Source organism: Ahaetulla prasina, chromosome 8, assembly GCF_028640845.1.
Source record: "Ahaetulla prasina isolate Xishuangbanna chromosome 8, ASM2864084v1, whole genome shotgun sequence".
NCBI classification, from domain to species: Eukaryota; Metazoa; Chordata; class Lepidosauria; order Squamata; family Colubridae; genus Ahaetulla; species Ahaetulla prasina.
In genome coordinates this window covers 13,839,348-13,857,669 of record NC_080546.1, presented here as the reverse complement: position 1 = coordinate 13,857,669, position 18,322 = coordinate 13,839,348, and the positions used below count along the sequence as shown (strand labels likewise).

General features: G+C 40.1%; 1 protein-coding gene across 4 annotated transcripts in view; it reads left to right on the top strand.

Annotated features, from left to right (window-relative positions):
* The window catches only part of TMEM150C (transmembrane protein 150C), a 46,444-nt gene extending 28,122 nt beyond the window's left edge, over positions 1 to 18,322 (top strand). For all 4 annotated transcript variants that reach the window (XM_058192137.1, XM_058192140.1, XM_058192139.1 and 1 more), the window contains 6 exons: positions 1,640 to 1,693; positions 2,512 to 2,544; positions 2,682 to 2,749; positions 7,920 to 8,047; positions 10,635 to 10,812; positions 16,301 to 18,322. In XM_058192137.1, coding sequence (XP_058048120.1) covers positions 1,640 to 1,693; positions 2,512 to 2,544; positions 2,682 to 2,749; positions 7,920 to 8,047; positions 10,635 to 10,812; positions 16,301 to 16,512 — 673 coding nt within the window. In that variant the 3' untranslated portion in view covers positions 16,513 to 18,322. The remainder of the gene's footprint in view (positions 1 to 1,639; positions 1,694 to 2,511; positions 2,545 to 2,681; positions 2,750 to 7,919; positions 8,048 to 10,634; positions 10,813 to 16,300) is intronic.

The following is an 18,322-nucleotide window of genomic DNA, read 5'->3' as shown; positions in this document are numbered from 1 at the left end:
AGTTGTTAAGTGAGTTTTGCCCCATGTTACAACTTTTCTTGCCACGGTTGTTAAGTGAATCACGGCACTTGACAAGTTAGTAGCAGGGTTGTTAAGCGAATCTGGCTTTCCCATTGACTTTGCTCGTCAAAAGGTTGCAAAAGGTGATCACGTGACCTTGGGACACATCAAGGGTCGTAAATATGAATCAGTTGCCAAGCATCTGAATTTTGATCGCATGATTATGGGGATGCTGCAAAGACCGTAACTGTGAAAAATGCCCGTAAGTCACCTTTTCAGTGCCATTGTAATTTTGAATGGTCACTAAATTAACTGTTGTAAGTCGAGGACTACCTATAATTACTGGGTGAACTAAAAACTAAAGAGACCCTCATATTAAGGGTGATTCTCGATCATTGAATTGACTAGATTGATTTCCTGAGTCTTCTTCAAGAATTCTGTTTTGCACTTAAGGAATGCTGCCTTGGGTTCCCCATAGAGCCTATAGCTTCTTTCTTAAATATCTAACTAGGCTTTATGCTGCTTTGCTGCTAGCATCAGTCAAAGTTAGCCAGACATCACTATCTGTTCAGAGTAGACTCTTTAATAGTAAATTGGAGCTTATGCTGTGTTTGATTGTTACAGGAAGTCATGGCTTTCCTTGACAACTTATGACTTTTCCCTGGGGAAAGCAACATTATGCAAGAGCAAGATGAAAGTATAAAATAATAAATTACTAAGCTGAGAAACCAGAAACATGACATATGAAAAAAAGAGAACCTATCTATAACTTCACTATTGTACATAAACACCATCCCTTATACCTCTCCATATCTTTCCATTTCTTTTAGTTATTCTAGTTTTAATAATACTAGGGATGAAATCCAGCAGGTTTTGACAGGTTCTGGAGAACCGGTAGTGGAAATTTTGAGCAGTTTGGAGAATAGGTAGCAGAAATTTTGAGTAGTTCGGAGAACTGGCAAATACCACTTCTGGCTGGCGGGTGGGGTGGGAATGTAGATTTTGCAATATCCTTCCCTTGGAATGGGATGGGAATGGGGATTTTATAGTATCCTTCCCCTGGAATGGGGTGGGAATGGGGATTTTGCAGTATCCTTCCCCTGGAGTGGGGAGGGAATGGAGATTTTGCAATATCCTTCCCCTGCTACACCCACCAAGCCACACCACTCCCACCAAGCCACACCCACAGAGCTGGTAGTAAAAAAATTTGGATTTCACCACTGCATAATACCCATATGCAACTTCATTACAGGTAGTCCTCAACTTACAACAGTTCATTTAGTGACAAGAAAGATTGTAAAATGGGGCAAAATGCAACAAATGTTTCACTTAGCAACATACATTTTGGGCTCAATTGTGGTCATAACTGGAGGACTACCTGTAATCGTCCTTAATTCTTTAAATTTCTCATCTGCCTCTTTTTAGAGGAATTTATCAACTCCATCCAAACATAACTTTCTTGGTTTTTTCCTGCCTCTCAATCCGGTCACTCTTCCCCCACTTTTGCTTCTTCCTGACTCTCTCCTAAATACTTTCCTGCCAGCTCCTAGTTCCAATAGCTCCACATACACTTCCTTTTTCTTTTTGAGAAGTAATTGTATTAACATTTCCTATTCTTCTCCTTTCCTGTTTTTGACAGATATTTTATAGCAGTAGAGGACAACAAAATTCGTCCACTAGATATGCCAGACAGGTAAAACACAATTTTTTAAAAAATTTGTATTTCCTTTCTTTTTATTTGGCATTTGAAGGCTTTCACCAGGCTCATTTCCAAAACAATGTTAGGAGCTTTACTCTGTCATAATAAAGTAGAATTAGCTTAAGCGTGAAGTGCTTTGTTATAAGCCTTTTTTTATTAACTTGAGTTCCAGTAGACATGTTAGTGTTTTTTTTTAAAATAAAGCTATGCAGTGCTTTGGATTAAATTCCCAAGAGCTGTTTAAAACGTACAAGTGTGTGAAGGTCACCACCTTCTGTAACTCTTTAAAGTAACCATGTCCTTTCTGGGAATGGCAGTTGCATGATCCCAGAAAAAGACATGGCTGCTTTAAAAAGTTGCAGATGAGTGCTGTAATTTTGCTCCCGTCCACTTTGAAGAACCTTGGGGTTGTTCACTTTGAGACTTGGGGCATCTTAAAGTTGGAGAGTACTTCACAAAAAGAATTTCTTGAGAGTTCGGAATCAGGACTTATAGAAATTGTTATTTAGGGTGAAAAGCCCCCCCCCCATTCACGCATTTCTAAATATGTGGATTCTGAACTTTAGGGGTTCTCTACCTTCAACATTGCTGTCAATTTTGGAGTAGAAGTCCACATGCCAAGATGCCCAAATTGGAGAAAACTGCTGTAGATGTTTTGGGTAGATTGCAATCAGAGCTCTGTTTCGTCTTCTTTGAAAGTAGATCATTTGTTTAAAACTAGGTATTTCTATGCAAAGCAAATTCAGCAGCACCAAATGACTAATGTTGTCATTCTGACTTAGGTGTGATTACTTTCCTTTTATGTTCCGCAGCAAACCAACTTCTTTAAAGCCGCCATATATAAGGTAACCACCCCCTTGCCCGTTCTCTTCTCTTATCCCCTCTTCTTTTCCCCAACAAGGCTTGTTCTACCCTATGCTATTTTAAATTGATTTATTTACCTCTTAGTAGATTTACAATGAAACACATTATATTTTTGAAGTATTGCAGGTGATGTCCCTCCTGCTAGCTGTGTATTTAGCCAAGTCATGAACATGGCAGCATTCCTAGGTAGGCGTTGCATGAAGAATGTGTGGCTTCTTTTTTTTCTTTTCTAATCTCTTCTAATTCATACTAGAGAATCTCCTGTTTCAGCCAAATCCATGTCATTGAGACTTAGTGAGCAGCAAGCTACAAGGGCTAAATTCTTTCTGAGGTGGTAAAGTTGGGTTTGGGCTAAAAACAACTTCACATCTTCCAATTATTATAGAAAAAAGGAAGTGAGCATATCTAGGATAATGCTAGACTATATCATTTTCCCTGACACATAAACACTTTAGTGTGGTTTTAGTCAACCATCGGTAATGGACACTATATCCAGTCCCTCAGCTTACATAGGATAGGTAGAGATTCCAAGTAGAGTGAAAATATCTGGAATCTTTAAACGCAGAAATTAGGCACTTTGCTTGAAATTGGGCCTGTCCTACTGTACCGGGTGGTCACATTTTTTAATATCTCTCTGCAGATTGTTGTGAGCTGGCTGTCCTTTAAAATGTTCCACCAAGCTCTGGAATCGCGTCATATTCAAGTTTTATGGGTAATTAAAATAGAAGATGAAAATTCTGCTGTCTGTCATTAGTGATAGGTTGTTGTTGGGCAATAATGTTGAGAAGAAGCTACCAAATGATCCATTTTTGGGGAGCCCCATCAGACCTAAAGCTTACTACCTCAGCAGGAACTAGACCTATAAAAATGTGTTGTTATTTCTAATGTTGACCCATGAGTGCCTTCATATTGTGTTTTTTTAATATGTGAATTTTTTAAAAAAATCCACATCTTCAGTTATTATTATTGGTTTGCATGAGACATTTACAGACTCTGTTGTTTAAGAACTCTGCATGTGTGTGAACATCACACAGTGGTGAGTGTGCATGTAATAACAGCAATAATAATGTACCATTTATATGTAACTCTTCCTTGTCTGGGCGGTTGGTCACTCTTCCCATATAGATAGGCACAAAAGATTTTAGATAATTATTTTTCATAATTCTGAGAATTGATTATACTGAGCATTTAGTATAGTATCCACAATACTAGTACCCACAATAAATAGTAAGTACAATAAAGCCTTGTCGATGCCTTCTTTTTTTAAATTTCATTTTGTCACAACAGTATACACAAACATCGACATGAAAGAAAAACAACATATCATAAAAGAAATATATATATATATATAAGCAAAAGTATGCAACAGCTATGTTAATTTGATATAATGAAGGAAACAATAGGACAGGAACGGTAGGCACTTTTTGGTTGAAGATTTTGGGATTTTGAGTAGAGACTATAGAGTCAGGTAATGAGTTCCAAGCGTTAACAACTCTGTTACAGAAGTCATATTTTCTGCAATCAAGTTTGAAGCGGTTGACATTAAGTTTGAATCTTGTTTGCTCTTATATTATTGCGATTGAAGCTGAAGTAATCTTTTACAGGAAGGATATTGCAATAGATGATTCTGTGTGTTAAACACAGGTCATGTCGAAGTCGGCGGAGTTCTAAGATTTCTAATCCCAGGATTTCAAGCCTGGTGGTATAAGGTATTTTGTTGTTTTCGGAGGAGCGAAGAACTCTTCTAGTAAAATATTTCTGGATGCGTTTGATTGTATTAATGTCAGAGAAGTGGTATGGGTTCCAGACAGATGAGCTGTATTCAAGAATAGGTCTGGCAAATGTTTTGTATGCTCTGGTTAGTAGTGTAGAGTTTTTGGAAAAGAAGCTGCGTAAAATTAGGTTTACAACTCTTAGAGCCTTTTTTGCTATGTAGTTGCAGTGGGCTTTGGCATTTAGGTCATTTGATATGAAAACTCCAAGGTCTTTGACCGGGTGGGGCTTGACCATCAAGCTTGTACTTGTTGATAGGGTTCTTTTTTCCAATATGTAAGACTGAGCATTTACTGGTTGAGATTTGGAGTTGCCAAGTTTTAGACCAATCGGAAACAAAGTCAAGGTCTTCTTGAAGGGTAGAAGTATTGTTAGTGGTATTAAATAGTTTGACATCGTCAGCAAAGAGAACACAATAACTTGAGATAAGGTCACAGAGATCATTTATGTATAATATGAAGAGCGTTGGTCCAAGAACACTACCTTGGGGAACGCCACTTTTGACAGGAACAGGAATTGATAAGAGCATTGCCAATTTTGACCACTTGTCTGTTTGACAGGAAGGCATTTATCCAATTGTGAAGAGGTTTCTTACTCAGGAACAGTCTTGATGGTCCTAACTCCATGATGAAGTCTCTGTCAAGAGTGGAACGAAAGTTTGGATACAAGAAATTCATTTAATAGTGCTTCCTGTATGGCTTAACCTGCAAAGTACTAAATCTTCTGAAGAACCTAAATCTTCCAGGGCTTCACTGATCATCTTGTAGTAAGAGGAAAAGGACCAACAAGGCAGAACTAGAGAGCAAGGTTCCATATCTCCCCCACAAATGAATCTTAGGATATTGAGACCAACTCTTTGCTCAATATCCTCACTTAGGTGGCTCTTCTGCTTGGCCATGTCCAGGAAAAATAAGTTGACTACCACTCTCAGAAATTAGGCCTGTTGATCTGCTTTTACCATTAGAAGGTGTTCGTGGATGAATGCCCACTTGTGATAAGATTAGAGGAAAATTGATTTTTCAGTTGCTGCTGGCCGATGTTGATCAACACAGCTTCTAATTTCTCAGATATCGTGCCTATCCTACAGTGTTAACTGCAGAAGCCAAGCAAAAGGAGAACACTGCTTCTTTATTTTCCTTGCAGGCTTCTCAGAAATGTTTGCCTAGCCACTTGAAAACAAGTTGTTGGGCCAGATTAGTGTGTTCCCCTTTAACTCCTACATTAACCACAAGTTTGATAAATATAAGCATTCATCAGTTGCATTGCCTGCGTGGAAATGTCAATGTGGATTTAGTGTTTTGCTCCAAGGGCTGTTTAAAAATCCATGATTTTAAGACCCCATACTTATTCTGAAGGTGAAGCAGCTTCACTATTACGATTTGTGTAAACCTGTGGCTATTTTTGCAGAAAATGAAATGACTCTTAGAAATTACATTTCAGAAGGCATAGCGCTGTACTGTACTGTACCGGTAGTCCTCAACTTATAACTACAATTGAGCCCAAAATGTCTGTTGCTGAGCAAGACAGTTGTTAAATGAGTTTTGCCCCATTTTACAATCTGCTTGCCACAGGTGTTAAGTCAATCGCTGCAGTTGTTAAGTTAGTAATAACAATTGTGCTACTAACAACTAGTTTCCCCATTGGCTTTGCTTGTCAGAAGGTCACAAAAGGGGATCACTGCAACCGTCATGAGTAAGTTGCTTTGATCTTGTGACTGTGGGGATGCTGTAGCGGTTGTAAGTGTGAAAAACAGCCAGAAGTCACTTTTTTTTCAATGCTGTTGTAACTTTGAACAGTCACTAAATGAACCGTTGTAAGTGAAGGACTACCTGTACATGCATTCAAAAAAAGAGTCTGAGCATACAAATCATGGTGGATGAGGAATTCTGGAAGTTGAAGACCACATAGCTTAAGGTTGCTGAGGTGGAGAAACAGGGCCATATAATTGCTAAGATAAACAATGAATTTGTTGTGACCCAGGCCCAAGTAGGTAGTAGGAAACTCACTCAGTGTAAAAACAAACAAACTTTATTATAACAGCTGAGAATCAACTCATTCTCAGTGTAGTTCAACTAAACTAAAGCAAATACCTCCCAACACAAATCCTCAGTCCTATCACAAACCTTGGCCCAATTAGGCAAACTGCCAAAGGCCTTTCTTGGCAAAAGTTCAGAAGACACCGATACAAAACAAATGCAACAAGACAAAGCTATCAACGTTGTTTTCTGGCAAACAGACCCAAATGCCGTTGCTGGTCTGCTTTAAGCCTTATGGGAGGTGCCAATCATCTCCTGGCCTTACTCCCGAGTCGTCCTCTTTGCTTGAGCTGTTCTTGCTTTCTGGCAGCTCTTCTCATGCATGCATTAGGAACAGGCTCCTCCTGTTCCTCTGCCTCACTACTGTCAGCCTCTGGAGGCTCTGGAGTCCGCACATCACTCTCCGATGGCCCTGGCCCCACCTCTGCCTCCGACGCAGAGCCCTCATCTGGGCCTTCCTCAGCCTCCATGACTGGCCCATGTTCTTCCTCCGCCTCATCGCTGTCTCACTCCGTTGCCAGCTCCTCAGGCTGCTGGTGGACCACAACAGAATTATCTATGCAAATGGTTTGCGGCAGTCAAATTGGAATGATATTGTAGTTCACAGAAAGACTTTGTGGAAGAGCAGACACAAAGTCCTTATTTTTCCTGGTTTTTTACTAATATGTAGTTACCCAGTTCTACCACTTCTGGTTTGGGAGCTGGAGCTCTATGGCAGGAAGTCTTTTTTAATATGTATGAGCTTCCTGCAAAATTTAGAACCTTGCTCTAAGCTCATCAAGATTTTACACCAGCGGCTTGGCAGCCTGGGCGGGGTGGGTGGGTGGATAGAGAAAGGGGGAACTGGGCCACATGAGCGGTGGGTGGGGGTGCATGCGCATGCACTGGGAGTGGAGTTGCGTGTGCGAACACACTGGCCCACTGCTCGTGCGAGTTGAGCTGTGCGCACATACATCCCCCCCCACCACTCCTGGGCCGCCTCTCTCACAGCCCGGTTCTCAATAGGTCATGGCCCGGTAGTGGGCCATAGCCCGGGGGTTGAGGACCCCTGTTTTACACTATATGCTGTATTCCCTTCTGCAAGTGTTCAGCTCCCCATGTGTGGCCAGGAGAAGTGATAAAGCTGCAAAAATATAACAAGTGATTTGTTTCGTTATGCGCTGCAATGCTCACATAGCAGGTTAGTTAGAGACTTAGTTCGGTCATTCTTTAGCATGTGTGAGCCAAGCCTATTTGCTTAGTATAAAAGCAGAAAATCCTATCAGTGCAGAAATCAAGTTAAGCTTTGTGTGCAAAAACTCAGTTATACATTTCTAAACATATAGGGATAGAAGTAGGGGGACTGGTGCTAATTACTGGTTTAGTCATCCACAAAGTTAAAGGGAGAATTCATTTTGGAGCTGTTCAACCTCTGCTAACAGTTGTTTTGAAATAAGTGACAATGCCTGTCCATGTAAATGGGTCTTTATTTGGATGTTAATAGCTTTTATTTTATTGTGAGTTAAAATTGCAGAGCTGGGTCATCATTTTGTTCTCTTTATTTTCAGCACTGGTCATAGCTGTCCTCCGCTTCATTCAGCTAAAGCCAAAGGTTTTGACTCCATGGCTCAATGTCAGTGGCTTGGTGGCCTTCTGCTTGGCTTCTTTTGGAATGACCCTTCTGGGCAACTTCCAGGTATTTTGTTTTCTCCTCCTTACTGGTGGGGGTCGCACCTTTTATTCTGCAGTAACACGATTTTGTTGCTTTTGGATTAGTGTGTTACATAAACCTAGTGTTGATCTCCTGGGGTAAACCAGATAGGAACCACAACAAGATGAGTTAATTCAACTTTATGGTAGAGAGAATCTTGCAAGTCTGAAAGTACAGTCCTTCCACACACAGACACACCCACATCCGTCTCCTTTACAGCCTGGGAAACTGGGAAGGGTCTCTTTTGAGCCCCTTACCCCCACTAACTATCCTGTTGTGGGTTATGCTAGTTTTTATGTGGTCATTCCCTTGTCAATGTTTCAGAGGGTTAACGTTGCTGAGCTTATCAGCTGGAAAGCTGACAGCCTGTGTTTGAGACCCGAGTGCCATGTGATGGGGTGAGCTCCCGTTACTTGCTCCAGCTCCTGCCCATCTAAGAGTTCCAAATGCAAACGCGAGTAGATAAATAGGTACCACTTTGGTGGAAAGGTAATCCATGCGCCTTGGCATATAGTCATACTGGCCAGATGACCACAGAAAATGTCTTCAGACAACACTGGCTCTCTCCGCTAAGAAGTGGAGATGAACACCGCCCCCTAGAGGCAGAAATGAGTAGACAGGGAAAACCTTTATTTTTTCCCCTGGCAGTGACTCTGCCCAGTTTCCCAAGATCACATACCATTATATCTAGCCATGGATTAAGGCTTTCCTTTTTGTATAAACTATTATGGTTTATTTGATAAAATGTAGTGAAGCAAATTATGACTTACAGCTTACAGCATCCAGAACTCTTTTTTCCTGTCCCATTTAATAAATGTCCCAGTTATTTATAAATGGCTTTCTTCTGAATTGACTTAGCCATTATGCTAGACCATGGAGGTAATTGTGTGCTTAGCAAGACCTCTTGGTGACATTTGTCTCGCTTCAGCAAAAGAAGCCTCTTTTGAACTTCCTTCAGTTTTTCTGTAGGAAAACTAAATGTCAGAAGGGCAGGATCCATTGAGCATGCCTGGCTGCCTGGATATACCTAAATTGTATTTGCATGGGCTGAAATCTTGATTGGGGATCAAACAAGCCATAAAAGTTTCTGTATTACCTCTTTGGCTCCAGGCACCTGAGAAATTTGGCAAATTTATGACAGTTGTATCTTCATAAATAAACAAGAAATGAGCACAAGAAACAAGACAGATGGATTTGACAAGAATAGGACTGTGGTATATTAAGAGATGAAAACCTGCAAATATGAAATCCAGTTTTTGTGGCAAGATTGTAAAATATGCCTAGTTTTAACAGATCAGTATGAGCAGTTAGAATCCATAGGCAGCTTCCATCTAACTAGTATCTACATTATCTGGGATAAGTATAAGAGATGATGAAAGGATGGATCACTGGATCTCAGTGATCTCTTTTTGTCCTCTTCAGAAATGACATAAGAATGTCAACATCCTTTAACTGATAGTTCCAAATATGTAAGAGCTGTAGGTAGTCCTCTATTTATGACCAGTCGCTTAGTAGCCTTCTCCAGGTTATGACCCAGATTTGAGTTCTGCCCCTCTAGTCAGACCACAATTTACAACAGGGGTGTTAAACTGGATTTCTTCAAAGGCTGGATCAGCATTGTAGTTCTCCTCCATGGGCTGGCCGGGGATGGTGGAGATGGGATGGATGCCATTTTGGAAGCCAAAATGGGTTGTGGGAGGGTTCACTTGCCCCCCTCCCCAGCTCCATTTTGGGTGCCAGAGGCACCTTGGGTGCCAGAGGCACCTTTGCTATTTCCAGGCCGGCCCCGCAGGCCAGATTTAAGTACCCCTTGGGCTGGATCTGGCCTGCGGGCCTTGAGTTTGGCACCCCTGATTTACAACATTTTTGAACTTCCAGTTTTTGGCAAAAACACTCGCTGCAGGCAATGGGTTCACTGAAAGACTGCCCTGTTTTCTAAACAACTACTTCAGAACAAGTCATAAAATCCGCTTCTGAATTTCGTGCTTGAAGTGGAAAAGAATGAAACTTTGATTTTGGGCTTTACCAGTTAGATTGATAGATCATTCCAGAAATGGCTTCTTATGAAAAAGCAAAAAGTTGTGATTTGATGTTAAGGCCTTATTTTACTGCAACAGAGAGTGTGTGAAGTCAATGTTTCTTTTTCTTTTCTTTTTTTCTTATCCTTCCTCACTTCCCACTTTTCCTCCCCACTGCTTTTCTAGTTTATTTTGTATTTTACAATATTTTATAACTCAATAAATTGTTAAAACTGGAAGAAAATGTCATAAAATTGGGTAGGTCACTTGGAGACCGGCTTAATGACTGCAATGACTTAGTACTATAATTCTGGGCTCAGTTATAGTCCTTAAAATGAGGATTACATGTATCAGTTTGGAAGTTGAGAGATAAACAAAATACTTCTTGGGGACGGAAAGCAAAGACTTGCATCTGTCCCAATAAACATTGCAGATATATTAGGGCATTCAGAGTTGAGCAATAGGAAGTGGAGTTCTTAGGAAAATTTGGTTGAGTGTTTTTGTTTTTTTACGGGGTGTATTAACCAAAGTCACATGTTTTGTGTCCTTTTTAGCTTTCCAATGATGAAGAAATACACAACGTTGGCACCTTTTTGGCCTTTGGTTTCGGCACTATGGCATGTTGGATTCAGTCCGCACTAACCCTCAAAATAAACTTGAAGAACGAAGGTAGAAAAGCTGGAATCCCACGAGTGATTTTGTCAGCGGCAATAACACTCTGCCTAGTCCTTTGTATCCTTTAAGTTTTTGGTTTCCCCCCCCCCCTTTTTTTAAAATGCAAGTATTGCTTTCAAAAAAAAAAAAAGCTTGCATCCTGATAAGCTGTTTCTGGATTGTTCCTAAATTCAGTTCTGTGGCTTCTTTCATGTGCTTCATTTGATGTTTGGAAAAGACCCCATTTTAAAGCCAAATGGCCCAGATTAGGAATTTCAAACTTCCCAGGTTTCAATGTTCGAAGGAACAAAGCTTTAGTGCTTAAAAATTAGCCTCATTTGAATTATTATAGTTGGTTGCACAGTGATGATTTTTTTTTTTATACACAAACACATAATACATCAATTGTTCCGTGTGTCATCTCGGTGTTTCTTCAGTGACTACTTCTTCTTGTTACTCCTACCTTCATTTTCTCTTAATCTATTACAACATCTCTCCTAAAATACAATACTTTTATTATACCATTCTCTTAAATAGTTATTGATTGATTTATCTATATCTCTTTTCTAACCAATGATAAAATTGACCCCATATCTTAAAATATTCTGTATCCTCTCTTTCTTTAATTATCAAAGTTAATCTATTCATTTCTGCACAATCTAGAATTTTCTTAATTACTTCCCTTTCCAAGGGGATGTTCTCTGTTTTCCAATTTTGCACAAATACTATCTTCACTGCTGTTATTACATGTATAATCAAATATATATTTTCTTTACTGATTTTCTCTGGTAGGATACCCAATAGGAACAGCTCTGGTTTTAAATCAATATGTTGTTGCATCATTTCTTCTAACCATGTCTTAATTTTACTCCAATAGTTTCTAGCTTCTGAACATGTCCACCACATATGATAGTAAGATCCTGGTGTCTGTTGACATTTCCAGCATTTAGCTGATTTATCTTTAAACATTTTTGCCAATTTTTCAGGAGGCATATGCCATCTATAAAACATTTTATATTGATCTTCTTTATATGTAGTGGACATTGTTAATTTAGAATTCCTTTCCCATAGCTGCTGCCATCTGTCTAGCTCATTTGAATATCCAAAAATGTTTGCCCAGGCTATCACTGTTTCCTTTACTTGTTCTTCCTCTAATTCAATACCAAGTAAAAAATCATAATTTTTAAAAATTATTTTGTCCTCTGTTCCTGTGAGTATCCTATCCAACTCTGTCATTTCTAAGTGAAAACCTTATAGTTTAACATTTTCGTATCTTGTTTGCATTTGCATATACATATACCAATCCATCTCAATCCCCTGTTCTTCCAGTTCTTGTTTCCCTTTCAATTCCCCCTTATCTGTTAATAAATCTTTATATCTAACAATATTTCTAAAATTAATAATATTTGGGCATATTCATGCTTCCGTTGTTGATAGCCATATTGGTATTTTCAAATAGTTATCTCTAACCTTCTCCCGCACCAATAACAATGCATTTCTTATATAATGTCTATGAAAGTATGTATGCATCTTACTTCTACCATACTATAAAAATGCATGCCATCCAAATTGTAAATCGTGTCCTTCCTAAATTAATAGTCTTATATTTCTTAATTCAGTCCATTCCCTCATCCAAGTCAATACTGCTGCCTGGTAAAATAGTTCCCAATTTATTATTATTATTATTATTTTATTATTATTTATTAGATTTTTATACCGCCCTTCTCCCGAAGGACTCAGGGCGGTGTACAGCCAATATAAAACAATAACAATGTACAGTTAAAACAGAGAATTAAAAAACTTATTCAATAATTGGCCTAAAATTTAAAATGTTTAAACTTAAAAACCCTTAAAATTCATATAAATTACAACCTCTGTTAAAATTAATATTTAAAATTAAAAATTAAGAATTTAAAAAGTTTAAGCCAGTCCCGCTCGAATGAATAAATGTGTTTTTAGTTCGCGGCGGAAGGTCCGAAGGTCAGGCAATTGACGCAAACTAGGGGGGAGTTCGTTCCAAAGGGTAGGAGCCCCCACAGAGAAGGATCTTCCCCTGGGGGCCGCCAGCCGACATTGCTTGGCGGATGGCACCCTGAGAAGTCCCTCTCTGTGCGAGCGTACGGGTCGGTGGGAGGCATTTGGCAGTCCAAATCCTCCACATAGTCTCACATCTTGTAGGATTTTTATACTAATTCTCGCTTTTTTCCCTTGCCATATGAACTTCCTTATTATCTTGTTACCATGTTGAAAATAAGTCTTTTCAATTTTTATTGGGACTGTCTAGAATAGAAATAATAGTTTTGGCAATATATTCATCTTAATTGCTGCAATCCTTCCCATAAGTGATAGTTGCAAATTTTTCCATTTCTCCAAGTCTTTCTCAATTTGTCTTTTTAGTTTATAATAATTATCCTCTTTTATTGGTACACATCTTGAAGTTAATTGTATTCCTAAAAATATTTTTCTGTCATTTCTCCGTTCATCATTATCTTTCGTATTGTGTGAATGCAGGCGTATCCACATGAGAAGTGCCATTTAATACTTTAATCATTCAATGGGGGGGAGGGGAAATTGCTAGATATTTTTCTTAGCATTCCAAAGTTCATATGTAGCGAAATGTTCAAATTCTATTTGGATTTTTCTGTGCAATATTCTCTCCCTAGAAAAGGAATGGAAAATGTGCAGCCCTGAACTCAAATTAATTCTAACAGCAAGACAATATTGTGCAAGTATGAAAATTTCAATCTAAAAACAGCTGGACGGCAACACATTGACCACTGGGAAGTTCCAACTGCTTGAGGAAATAACCCACAGGAAATACTCTGTTTCTTTCTTGATGAGATCATTTTTAAGGAGGTCCAGAATACAGGCTTGTGCTATTGAAAATTCCAGATCTAATGCTTCATGTCAAAGATTTTCCAAACCTATTAAGGCTGTGGAATCTGATACTTAGAAAGGAAATTTTCCCAGATTGCCTACACCAGAGACAAACTCTGAAGATAAAAAAAAATTGGCTGTGTTTGAGAGAACTTATTTATTCATCCTTTTTTGCCCTTAATCTGCCACATATGTTCTACCTTATCAAATTCTTGTAGAACTTTTGGGTTGTGCAAAACACTACTTAAGGAACCCTACCCTAATCACAATCAATCTGATGATTGTGGCATATGCCTGAATTGGCACACGCCTTGTCTTCCTGAGAAACTTACCTTTATTGTAACGTAACAGTAGTGGCCAAAATTGTGGAAACATTTTGGGAAAAGTGTGTTTTTGAGGTTTGATGGCTAATAGCACCACTTTTTTTTTTTTTTTGAGTTTCAAGATAATCCTATTCCACCGCTGGAATGGCCTGGGAATAGCCCAGTCCTTAACCCAATTGAAAATCTATGGAGCTGACCAGTGGTGGGATTCAAATAATTTAACAATTGGTTCTCTGCCCTAAGACCGGCTGGGTAGGCGTGGCTTGGTGGTCATGTGACTGGGTGGGCTTGGCTAACTCGATGTCACTCACGTCAACGGGTGCTTCGCCTTAGCTAGTACAATGTAATAAGGGTTAACCAGAGAGGCAGTTTATGTAAGCAGGGCAATAAAGATTAGGCTAGAAACAACACCAGAATGTTCCCTCCTGCCTTCCTTACAGGATTAGCCCTGTAAAGTGGAAAAAAACAAAATAAGTTTTCTTCCAACAACCGGTTCTCTGAACTGCTTAGAAAGTTAACAACCAGCTTTCCAGAATAGGTGCGAACTGGCTGAATCCCACCACTGGAGCCGACTAAAGAAACTTGTTAGCCAGAAACGACCCAGCAGTAAAACCCAGTTAATAGAAACAATCATTCAATTTTGATTTCACATTATAACAGCTGCAGAACTAAAAGACTTGGTTCACTCCATGGGAAGACATTGTAAGGCCGTAATTCATGCTAAAGGTTACCCAACTAAGTATTCACTGACATGGTGATCATTTTTGTATATCTCATTTTTTCTATGGTGATTTTTGTGTATCTTGTTTTTTTCTATGTGCTTCACTTTTCTTTATACTGTAACTGCTATTCTAATAGCAAATCCTTCATAAAAGTTGTTGCACTACATTCCTGATTAAATTATCTTTCCATTGATATATAATTTAAAGTAATAAATAAAAGTGGTGTTATTAGCTAATTTTGGAAAATACACTGTTCCCAAAAGGTTTCCACAATTTTGGCCACTACTGTACATTATCTAATCTTTGTATTGATGAATACTGTATATACTGTGGGAAAAAAACACAAGCAGCGATATCTGCACAAGTCTTATCAGCCAAGGAATAACATTTCCAATTGCTTAACGTAGGTTGATATGGTAAAGTTGCAAACCGTGGTTGAATAAGCAATATGAAATAGAGCTTACAATTCTGCGAACTATTTCCGTTGCTGAGCAAGAGAGTTGTTTTGTCCCATTTTACGACCTTGCCACAGTTGTTGAGTGAGTCACTGCAGTTGTTAAGTTAGTAACACTGTTGTTAAGTGAATCTGGTTTCCTCATTGACTTGTCATAAAATCACAAAAAGTGATCCCCCCCCCCCCGAGACACTGAAACCCCATCAATACATGCTGGTTGGCGAGCTCCTGACTTCTGATTGTGTGACCATGGGGATGCTGCAACACTGTGTGTGAAAAATGGTCGCAAGTCACTTTTTTCAGTGTCGATGTAACTTTGAACCGTCACTAAACAGATGGTTGTAAGTTAAGGACTGCCTTTAATGCTGCTTTTCATAGTCAGACGTGGATTCGATAGATGTAGGTTTCAGGTATAGCCAGGAGTGGGTTTCAAAAAATTTTTTTTTTAATTTGAATTTATATCCCGCCCTTCTCCGAAGACTCAGGGCGGCTTACATTGTGTTAAGCAATAGTCTTCATCCATTTGTATATTATATACAAAGTCAACTTATTGCCCCCCACAATCTGGGTCCTCATTTTACCTACCTTATAAAGGATGGAAGGCTGAGTCAACCTTGGGCCTAGTGGGACTTGAACTTGCAGTAATTGCAAGCAGCTGTGTTAATAACAGACTGCTTAGTCTGTTGAGCCACCAGAGGCTCTGTTAGCAAGGGGTTCTCTGCCCAGTTTCTGGGTGGGTATGGCTATGGTGGGCATGGCCTAGCCGGTTTCCTGCACCAGGGGTGGGGGGTGTTTTTGCCTTCCCTGGGCTCCAGAGACTTTCTTCAAGCCTCCAGGAGGATGAAAACAGCCTCCCCAGGCTCCGGAGGCCCTCTGGACGAATTGCCCGAACTTCCAGTGGGTTCTTTTTTCGCCCTCCCCGAGCCTCCATGCACACCCTGCACTTACGTGCATCCAAAATAGGCCGCATGGGGACTCCTGAGAGGGGTGGAGTGGGGTGGTTGGGGCCAGCCAGGAGTGGCATTTGGGGGTTCTTCGAACTGCACAGAACCTTAGCTAGAGGGTCTCCCGAATCCCTGCGAACCCCCAGCAACCCACCCGTGGCTATAGCCCTGATTCCAAGAGGCATTTCAACGTCTGCCTCCTTTTACTATGTATGTTTCTGTGACTTTTCCTTGACCCTCCTTCAGATTTCATTTTGATGAATGAGTTTAAGTTGCACATGCATGCGTCACGGATCCAGTGGGGAATGGTGATGTGTTTCCTAATTTTCTTCGGCTCCTTCGCGGTGGAGTTCAGACACTACCGGTTCGAGATCATTTGCTCCGAGTACCAAGAGAATTTCCTCAGCTTCTCTGAAAGCCTCTCTGAAGCCTCTGAGTATCAAACAGATCAGGTGTAACTCAACTCCCAACTGACCAGGCGGATAATGTTTGATGTCAAAGGACTGAACTCACGGCCCCTTTTCATTTACCGTGTTTTAACTTTTTTTTTTTTTTTTTTGCTAATTTCTCTCTGCAGTCGCCCAAACTTTCTTCCGAAGAAAGAATAAGATGCCTCTTTGCATGGATTCACAAAATGTTTCCAACTGAATCGCTTTCGGTTTGAGCAAAAACACCCTGTCTCAAAATTCTGTGGAGCTTCTCAGTCATCCGGGATCGTGGTTGTCCCAACTGGACTTTGCTTTTCCTTGAAGACGTTTCGCTTCTCATCCAAGAAGCTTCTCCCGTTCTGACTTCAGTTTATTTCACTTCTTCAGTCAGACCGGAAGAAGCTTGTTGGATGAGAAGCGAAACATCTTCAAGGAAAAACAAAGTCCAGTTGCTTTTTGAAAAAAAAACAACCAAGCACCTTTTCTCAAACGATCCTGCCTCAAATGCAAAATGCCTGTTCCAAGTGCAAAGCGGGAAACTTCCTGCACGTTTTCTAGGCTCAAGGCGGAGCATGGCTGGCACATTTCCCCCAATGTTCAAAACAGCCCACGTCTTACTTAGAATAGTTGTCGCACGTTTAAGACAGGGTGCTTGGTCCTCGAAACGGCTCAGTTTGAAACATTTTGTCCACACTACCTCTTTGCTCTTTTTTTTTTTTTTTTTTGCTTAAGGCATTTTACAACACGGTATGAAATGTTGGGTTTAGGTTTGTTTCCCATAGTTCTCTCGTGACCGGTTGGCAGAACTTAAATTTTGCATGATGTTATGTTACACAAAAGAGGGAGCCGAGAAGCATGAACGACTGCTATCCCTACGTACAGAATATGCGGCTGCACCTTGGGTGACTATAAAAAGTGGCAAGGGAGGGTCATGTTACCCGCAATAAGCTTTGTAGACCAGGATTACCCAGCAACCATGGTCTGTGGACATCCACCGGATGGAGGAGGTGTATCCAGATTTGCGAAACCAAGTGTCGAGTTGCAATGCAAGCTGCATCTGGTGTCTATATGCATACACCATACGGAAGATAGGCTAGGATTGTGACAGGGTTATGATTGTGATACCACGGCTAGTATCTTACAGATCGTTTGTGTATAAGCTTTACTATAACCTGTACATTTGGCCATGGACGCTACAGTTCCCATGTCTGTTATTGTGGAGGTTTGCAAACCAGTTTCCTGTGTTGCTGAGTTTCTGAGTTCAGTTATCTGCTTTCTTTCCCTCCTGTTTTCTGCATTTCAGACTCTTTGAAAGGTGCTGCCAATTTTACTGCAGCCTGGTCCATTAGAGTGAGCAGATGGTGCTTGACAAGCCCCAAAATCAGGGCTTGGATTGTCTAGCTACCTGCATTCCCACATTCTGGTGCTTTTGCCACCTTTTATACTGAAAACAGGTTCGCTTCTCACTGACTCGGGTAACAACACAAAGAAACAGGAACATTTTTATGTGGCTTCCCTCTGGGGCCCAGTGAATGGATGATGGGCTTGTTAGGATTGGGATAGGATAGGATGGTTTCTGAGCCTTTAATATTTGCGTAGAGGCAGGAATCGCAAGGACCTATCCTGCAAAATCCTTTTTCTGGGCAATTTTTCAAGTTGCATATGAGTTTTCTTTTCCCCTATATATGGCTTGTATATTTAAACGTATTTTTTTTCAGAGATCGGATGTTTCTATGCTAGAATTTTTAAGACTAGTTACGCCAATGTGAAGCTGTGGGGTAGAATTGTTACTTAAGGAGAAAAGTGTAATGTGGTTTGAAGTGGCAAAAAAAAAATAAAA